Raw genomic sequence first — 9,561 nt, forward strand, 5'->3', positions numbered from 1 at the left:
AAACACACCCAGTGTACCATAGTGTACACTGGTGGACTCTGGCTTATTCAGTGCAACTCTGTTTAAATGAGCAAAAAGGTCTTTGGATAGTAAGTGTGTATATTCTTCCTGCATGAAAGGAACACGCTTACATCATGTTTTTTGGCTCTCTGACAGAGTTTTCTTCTATTTGCCTGCACAAAATACTTTAAAACAAAATACACTCCAAAAGCTCTCCAGCTTTCTTTTCATATTACACTGACAATCGTAAACTCTCTGGGATCATAAACAGTGCAAATTGAAGACCACTCGAGGCCTTCACTTTCATCAGATGTCAGACTAATGAAACATGGCTTGACTGTGGTTTCATATGTGCAAAGGCAGCTAATCTTTTACAGATTGGAGTTGTACATGTTTGCTCAGTAAGTCAAGCTATGCCGTAAGAGAACAAGGACAAATACACTTTCATACCAAGATCTTACACATCATTTAGCTCACATGCTAATAAATGCAAGGTCTGCCTCTCTTTATTGTAACTGTCTCTCCTAAACATACCCTAAGGACAGCCAGTAAAATGTTCAAATTTTATTCCTAGAAAATTCACAGCTTTGGGTATTGTGGATAGTTTGATATATATATATATATATATATATATATATATATATATATATTAAACGCTATTTTAGCAACCATTGGCATTTTAATACTTTATTGCACATTAAATTCTATAACATTAGTAGTAAGCTCTAACTTTTCTTTTTTTTTTGTATTTTTTGTATTTGCATTTCTTACCATTTAAAAAAGTGTTTCCTACTTTTCAAACACATCAAGTCTAAAAACAATCTTGTCCAGAAGTTTAGGGTCTCTGAACAAATGCATTGTTAACATGCGTTATTGATTTTATAAAGAAACACATAATTTAAAGGGAACACATCTGCAAATTTAAGTACAAAATTTCTGTTTATTTGCTGAATTTGACATGCTCAAGAAAGACCAAATAAAATGTGGCAAGTGCAAAAGTTTCAGTTCAGCAAAATAAATAAATTCAGCAAATTAACAGAAAGCACACGCTAAAATTTGAAGAAATGTGTTATATATAAGTTCAGTGTAGAGAATTTGTTAAATGCAATTATAAAATTAACAGAACATGTATTCTGCATAGTGGAGTCCAAACTTATGCAAAAGATTGTAAGTGACAGTGTGTCTGGTTGTCATTACAACTCACTGACCTAAATTTATTAGAACAGTTCTGAGCAGAGCCTTCTTTAAAATGTATGTTGTTGATGAGACACTATTGGTGCAGGTTGTTTCTGTTTACACAGGCTATGCATATATAACAAATTTAACGTTGTCTGTACCAGGATGGTTTCTTGTTTAAACCCCAGGTTAGCTGAGAAAGGATACAAGAAAGGATGTTGACTTAGTACAGGGATGTCAAAATCCAGTCCTGGAGCACCACGGCCATATACTGTAGTGAATTTCCTGTTGCATTTGATTTGGCCCATAAATGGAGTTGACATCTAGCTTATGAGTCAGATCAGGTGTATCAGAGTATAAGAAAAACACTAAACTGTACAGGTTAGCACTATAAAGTTTAATAGCAATATAAGTTAATAGTAATAGCATAGCAATGTCTCTGCCCTTTCCCTGCCTACTGTTGTGAGGTATCTTAGCTTAAGTTTCTTGATGGTCCTACAATAAATAAAACAACGTTAACTTTCTAAAACTATAGCGGTGTAGTAGTTATTCGCTATTGCTCATGTCCATTTGTATGTTAATAACTGAAAAATAAGCCCTCAAGAGTTTAACCCTTAGAAGCTGTCGCTATCACAAATAACAAAAATATGATGTAATTTTGTAATTCTACTTACGAACACAATCGATGCCACATTTATGTTTGTACGTAGAAGATACAAAACAAAAAGATAAAAATTAAAATCAAGTGTAGAATCAAAACTTTTGACGAAGGTAAACTAATTGAAATTACATTTAAATTGAATGGCAAAAAGGCAGTTCTAAGGGGTTAAAAACAAATCCTAAAAGTTTAACACGCTCACCATGTGCTCTAGAAACAGTACTATTTTTCTACTAACCTGCTGAACCTCTGCTGCAGTGCTTCTAAACAGCTCGATGTATCTCTTGCCTAGGATTTCCTTGTGCTTCTTCAGCGCGTTCTCAGCATGTTCCTCACAGGAGAACAGGACAAAGGCATCCCCGGTGGGCCTGCCATCAGGGAAGCGCACAAACAGAATGCCCTCGCTGCCATCTGTCACCGGACACGACGGGGAGAAGAACTGCAGTACCTGCTCAGCCGTGGCAGTAAACGGCAGCCCGCGCATGCGCACAATCACCTGATTCTCCCGCGACAGGAAGTTAGCTACTTCATTGGATGTGCCTGTCAGTCAAACACATACATCGTTTTTAATGATTGCATACTAGATGCATGTATTGTGTACAGCAGTGCTTGATTACCAGCTGTGAAGTGACTGGGTCCTTTACCTCCTGCTATCTTTAGGAAGTCTTCACCAGTTGCTTTATAAACCTGCAATACAAAACCACAGTTAAGAACACAGTACAGAAAGGAAATTCTCATCTTTTGCAAGTGATACTTGGGCAAATACGTTATCTAATCAAATCACTCTCCACGATGTATTAATAAAATTATTACTAGGTTATTAGATTAGTGCACAGTGAAACTCTGACATATTATATAATGGCTTAAATACATCTTTATTAAGTACTAACAGGGTTACTGAACATACGAACATACCTCAATGTATCTGGAGCCCATGTGATGTTTATGCCTCTGCAGAGCCAAGTCTCTGTGTTCTTCATTCTCAAACCGTACCAAGGCCTCACCATTCCTTCTACCTTGAGCATTCAAACACAGAGCAGCACCACCCCTTCAAAAAAAAAAAAAAAAAAAAGAATAAAATGCCTGTGTCTTCTGAAGAATTGTGCAAATTCCATCTGCTTGATGCTTGTTTTCTTTAGAAATATTGCAAAAAACAACCATTCATGCAAAACCATAGACATACTTACTTTGCAATGTTGAGACCCCTGAAGAAGCGTGCAACATCCTGGTCTGAGGACTGCCAGGGAAGACCTCGCGCCCTGATCACGGTATTGTCATCTATCCGCTCCATCTTGCTACTACACATATACATATTTCAAACAATATGTGACAATATTACCTAATCAACAGTGAACCACATATATTACTCAGCTACTATTTTAAATAAATATCAAATAAACCCCTACCAGGTACCAGTTTCAAACTTCTCATTGACTTTCTCAGGGCAAGAGAATGTATGACCTGTGAAAAGACATCAAAGATTAAAAGTGATGATGATCATAATTCCTTTTTACATGACCATTCCCTCGTAACTAAACAGACTTTTTGTTAGTGTTTTTTTTAACTTATATATATAAATGGCCCCTGTATTATACCTTCTTTAAAAAGCAGTCTGAGCAAATATGTGCAGTAAGAACACTCACTTCAGTGGGAATGGGAGGGCTAAAATGCTTGTATGCTGGATTAAATGTACACATGATGGTGACATCCTAACCAATCCAAAATGTCTCTTTTACCTAGTTTCTATCTACTGTACACACTGGGGAATTACTGAAACTTAAAACAAATGTGTATGTAGTACACAATACTCTCTTATGAAAAAGAAAAATAAATTCAGTTTTCCATGATTTAGACCCTTTTAAAAAATTAATCTCATTAGCATCACAGTGTATGTCTATGTGTTTGCATTAGTGTGTATGTGTTCCATGTGTAACCTACAGACAGGCTCGGAGATAAGTGCTTGAGCGATGCTGGACATCTGGAGAACTTTTAGTGCAGTGAAAGCATGATCTGAAGAATCCACACTCAAATTCAGGTCTGACCAGAGCAGCAGTTAAGGAATGTTATCTAACGTTTTTGCCAACACCTTAAGGGCCCTAATTACAGTTAATAACATAGTCAAAAGACCAGTAGGACAGCTTAAAAACACAGCATAACCACTGAACCAGTACAACCTCAGGAGCACAGAATGTAAACATGGCCCAAAAAGGATGAAATTTTATGGTTCCCCTGCCTATATGTATGGGTTATGTGTGTGTGTGTGTGTGTGTGTGTGTGTGTGTGTGTGTGTGTGTGAGTGAGATGTCATTAGGTAGGCGTGGCAGGTTAAGTTTGTTGACTAAACATTCTTTTGCTTTCTCGTGCAGGCTCAATGGGTCCGCTCTATTGTCTCTCTATTTGCATTTCAAAACTTTAGGCTTCTGCAGCCAACACCCTGGAGAAGCACACACACACACATACACACAGGCTGTCAGTTGGTCTGTGACAAGGTCTCAGTACACAAATAGATATACTATTCTTTATAGCATAGTGACCTACAAACATGGCATAGCTTTCATCATAATATTAACAAAGTACATCCATGAACTGCCCTGTTCCAGCAGCACTACACAATTTAGTTTTTCTTGCTCAAAACTGTTCAATACTGGGACCCTGCAGGACTGAATCTAAAGAAAAGGTCTCTACTGTGAGCTTAAACAGAGGACAAGTTAATGATACCTTCTCTGAACATTCCTTTATTTTGCATAGAGGTGTCACTTCATCTACCACTGACATATCTTGGCTTAAGATTGTATCTCTTAGCTCAGTTATTTAAATGGCTTGGCAGGCTGCCTGCTACTCCACATTTATAAAAAATGTCTGTAACACATAAGAGAATATTAATGTAAAAGGATACAATCGGCCATGGACTGAAGATCCAAATCCTTCCGATCGGCTTCAGGTGGATAGCATTTATTGAACTCTTTCCGTAGGTCAAAAAATGAAAAGAAACATTCAGGCAACAGAACGTTCTGCAATAAAAAAAAGCCCACTCACAATTAGAGTAGATCACAATGACATGGTAAAATAGCTTTCTACCCAAAGTCAGAGTAGAACACACTGACATGGTAAAATAGCTTTGTACGCACATTAATGCTTCAAATGATGCAAGATGATTTTTAAGGTCTAACTTAACATAACTGACATGACTGCTGTAATAGAGTGGGATACAGCTTCAGGTTTGGCCCTCCTTACCTTGCTGGAGGCCTCTGGATGAAGGACCTGACGCAAATGTAGCTGACCATCCGTACAGAGGCAGAAGGAGTTCCCTGCACTGGTGTTTATCTCTGAGCACAGCCTTTCATTAAACTACACACATACACACACAATTAATGAAACAAATTGGCTACTGAATGCATATACCTTGAAGTTTAAACCCTTTAACCTCACATGTGGGCCCATACCTCAATCTCACCACTACATACTTCACATATTAGTTGTACTGTAGTTACTGAATGATTCATAGTAGTTACTGGTTCATTCATAGTAGTTACTAGATTAATAACAGAAAAACAAGCACAGACCTTAGGAGTTACTTAGGAATACTTACACGTAAACCATTTAGAGAAAAATATTAGTTAAAGTTAGAAGAAAACATGTCAAGTTTTTATATAACAACATTCAGCCTAGCAACTACAGACATATAAATGTTACAACTGAATACTACCTAGCGTTGTTTTTTGTTCTTATTACTCTCATCAAAATGTTAGCTGCTCTCATTGTAGACTAGGCCATTGGAAGCATATCGCTCCAAAAGGAAGCTGTCGATACTCATCTGAACCTAACTTTCACGTCCCAAATGAAAAAGAGCTCAAACCAGTCATACAGGCCTAATCTGACTCAGCATGACAGTTACAGGATTTGACAACATAGCAACACACTTACTGTTACTAATAAATATGAATTCTATTGAGCAGTTTGCATTGGTGATGCTATTTGCCCTAAACACAAAACACTACTAATACAAAACATAAAAAAAACATTAATCACAGTGGTATATAGTTAATAGTTACACTTATTCATAAACTGATACTCATAAGTACAATTGTGAAAAATTTGTATTTTCCTGCATATTTTAGATGATACTATTAAATAGTCATATACTTGTGTATGAAGGAAGTTATTTTTAGTCATTCAAATTAGTCTGTAATTACTTCTTTAGAGTTTAATTCCTTCCTGATCTCTTGCTCATGGATTTCCCTTTCAAGATTTAGCATTTTTAGACCAAAAGGATTCCACATATAGAAGCACCACATAAACTAGAGTTCATATACTGGTAGACGTGAAATGTACTAAGAAGTTCCACTGTAGTTCTATAGGGAGCTCAGAATTTGTTTTTCGACTCAAGCCAACTTGCAGAGAAGCTACTTCATAGTAACTGAAGATCACTGGGCACTGTTCTTCTCTTTTTGGGATATTTTTTGCTCTAAAATAAAACGTTATGCTCCAAAGTAAGCAGTATGACAAATGGCAAAAGACAGATTGCATGACCCTATATTACATAATGAAAAGCATTAGTAACTATATTTTACCGACTAACGTCAGGGTTCCCACACTTTACATTTTTCTTCCAAGACAAATTCCAGGACACTTTCCATGAAAATATACACCACAGCTGTTAAAGCGATGAACAACTGCCAACGTCCTTAACACAGAAGTCATATATACAACCCTTTACTGATTGAGTGACACCCACTCTTGATCAACTATAACATCTGATCACAAGTTCTACTAAAATATTAGAAGTGAACATTACACGCTTGAAGTGAACATGTGTTAACGTTTCCTCACTCTAACAGCCATTCTAGCATTAAACGCATCTGTCTACATGCAACACTAAAATTCCATACTACAATGAGGATATGAATGAACACTTAAGCATTAGTACCTATAAAATATACCATAACACACAATGCTGGCTTAGTGACCTTACTTTTCCAGGACTTTACTAATACTTTTCAGACATTTTATCAACATATTTGTCAGGAGTCTTCCATGGCTGGAAAACTACTCTATAAATTTCCAAGACATGTGGACAGAGTAAACAGCAGCTAATTGCTCTCATAAAATGTACTTATGCAGAAGTTTAAGTAGGCTGATATTTTGAACAAATCTATCAAAATGTTACTTGAGTGTACTCCCCATACGTTTTAAGCTACGCTTCCCACATCAGAAGACGTTAAGAAAACGACTGGCACAGCAGTTAAACTGGGTCTCAGCAGCTCTATGGTGTTTGTCGTACCTGACTGAGCGCCTCATCCAGCGGGGCTGCTGAAATGAGGGCCTCGGCGCTGATCCCGGTCACCTCCACACACTCCTCGGACATGCACCCACCCTCCGGCTTCACCAGCACTTCATTCACCGGCCCCGGCTTTGAGCAGACAGAGGGCGCGGTGAGAGCCAGGACAATTCACTTAATATACTCACAGTGAATCCAGCAAACGACATTAAAGACACGCTAAGCAGTCCAGGGCCTCTGTAGTGAAAATGTCTGGTTTTCTGCCAGTGTTTTTGTTGACAGGCTAGTCCAGTGAGCTAAGACTTTACATATAGTTTTGTCGTTGTGTTTTAGTGGGTGAAAATGAATATAAATGTTCGAAAAGGCGTTTCTGATACATTCACTGCTAACCTCGTTCGTTCTTTCCTCATCACTTTTTACACAAAAGTGAAAAACGAAAGCCTTGTTTACCTTTTTAGTGATTAAATTCAAGACCTGCCAGACCAGTTGAACTGTTTCCTTCTCGTCTGACCCCAGCAGCTCCCCGCTCGCGCCGCACGTTGTGGTGAATAACAGCACCAGATTATCGGGATTAACCGTCATTTTTTAAAAGGAAAACTAAAAGATAAACACTAAAAAACGACAGGATAGGAAAGAAATCCACAACCACCGACTCCGGGTGACAGAAGTTAGGGTCCCAGTCACCCCACACCTATGGCCAGGTAAGCGCAGCCGTTACGCTCCTTTTATTCAGCTGTTACGGCCTTTTCGATGCTGAAGAGTCCGAGAGCCTGAGAGTAATGGCTGCTCGTTTTTGTGTGGTGCCCTACCTGGCCACCGACCACGTGACACAGGTAAAAAACACCTGGCCCGCGCGAGCGCCCTCTTATTGGTGCGTGGAATCAGGGACGTGGCACAGCACTAGAAAAAAATACATAGGCTCACCACAAAGTTGGATTCGGTGGTGGAAAAAATGTTACCAATAAATAAATGCTGCCATCACCCTAATGTTAGGGTAATCCACTCTTCCTTAAATTCGCTTAAACTCTCAGAAAAAAAAGATTCTAAACACTTCCTTTGGGTGGCGGGTGGGGGGGGGGGGCTTAAGGTTAAGGATCTCCACTATGTAACTCTTCCCTGAATTCAATACCCCTAAAATGCTATCTAAATAGATAAATAAATAAGGGCAATCAACTCGTTGCTTAACTTAACACACCAAAAATTATGTCAAATACAAATTATTGTCTATTTTTGTCTGTCTGTTTTAGCCATGATTCTGTTGATATTGGTTAATATACTCTATTCACATGAAATGCGAAATAAGGGACATGAATCAAATTCATATGCAGTATTTTTCTCAGTGTAATATTATAGACATATACCACTTGTCTTAATGCTTATGCGCCAGAGAAGCAGCCCAGGTGTGGTTCGTTATATTGTACAATGTACAATATATACATGTTATGAGTGTGTGTGTATGTATGTATGTGTGTGTATGTATGTATGTGTGTGTATATATATATATATATATATATATATATATATATATATATATATATATATATATATATATAATGTTGAATTGAAGTTGATTTGAACCGAATTAAATTGAATCTATATGAAACTCAGAGAACACTGGCTAAATAGGTAAACTATATTATTAATACAGCATTTGGGTTGTCTTCTGCCATCAGCCCTTCTTGGAATGCTGCCATACACGTTTTGAACAATTTCTAGTGGAAAATTCAGCCATTCATGCAGAAAAACTGCCTGTGAAGCTGAACAGGTGCAGCGGCTAATGTGGGCTAAAGGGTTCCAACGGACTTCCACAATAGAAAAAAATAAGCAAAGATCAAGATGGAGGAAAAAGGAGAAAAAAGAGTACACTGTGAATTCTCACACCTTTATTTTTATGTTGTTACAGCTGTGTGGTTTTCAACATTAACTTTGGCTTTTGCTGTTGATTTTTCTAAATGTGGAATTACCATCTATATAAAGTTCTGCACAGATTTTATTTGTTTGTTTGTTTTTTTGTTTTGTTTGTTTGTCCATGCCATCAGTTATCCAGGTGTAATATTTTTCACTGTTCTAGATGTCTCGTGTTGTTTTAGAAGTAAGCGTAGTTATAAAAAATGCACTTCATGAAAAAAAATGTATTTGAACTCTGCAGATGCTACTGAGAAAAATGTCATTTTGGACATCTTTAGGTAGTACAAGATGCTAAAAAAAAGTTTAGTTAAACTGGCATCTTAATTACCTGTATCCTGACTAGTCTCACAGATTTATTAATAGCCCACTTCTTAGAATCGGTGATGTAGAAATGTTGTGATGATTATGACCATAAACACTTTTACAAACCCCAAACATTTGCTCAAGTGTTGCTTAAGTCTGAGAAACCTCATATAGACATGTTAGTGTAACTGAATGCAAATCCTTAGATAGGACAAAGTAATAAAACAATAATAACACA

General features: G+C 37.4%; 1 protein-coding gene across 2 annotated transcripts in view; it reads right to left on the reverse strand.

The window, feature by feature from the left end:
* The window catches only part of esrp1 (epithelial splicing regulatory protein 1), a 29,085-nt gene extending 21,391 nt beyond the window's left edge, over nt 1–7,694 (reverse strand). For both annotated transcript variants that reach the window (XM_017723845.2, XM_017723846.2), the window contains exons 1-10: nt 7,563–7,694; nt 7,116–7,244; nt 5,069–5,182; nt 4,731–4,845; nt 3,773–3,871; nt 3,241–3,295; nt 3,022–3,132; nt 2,750–2,882; nt 2,479–2,521; nt 2,073–2,374 (exon numbers count right to left, since the gene is read on the reverse strand). In XM_017723845.2, the coding sequence (XP_017579334.1) occupies nt 2,073–2,374; nt 2,479–2,521; nt 2,750–2,882; nt 3,022–3,132; nt 3,241–3,295; nt 3,773–3,871; nt 4,731–4,845; nt 5,069–5,182; nt 7,116–7,244; nt 7,563–7,694 (1,233 nt within the window). The remainder of the gene's footprint in view (nt 1–2,072; nt 2,375–2,478; nt 2,522–2,749; nt 2,883–3,021; nt 3,133–3,240; nt 3,296–3,772; nt 3,872–4,730; nt 4,846–5,068; nt 5,183–7,115; nt 7,245–7,562) is intronic.
* Nucleotides 7,695–9,561: the final 1,867 nt, after the last annotated feature.

Source organism: Pygocentrus nattereri, chromosome 24 (genome assembly GCF_015220715.1).
Source record: "Pygocentrus nattereri isolate fPygNat1 chromosome 24, fPygNat1.pri, whole genome shotgun sequence".
Lineage (NCBI taxonomy): Eukaryota > Metazoa > Chordata > Actinopteri > Characiformes > Serrasalmidae > Pygocentrus > Pygocentrus nattereri.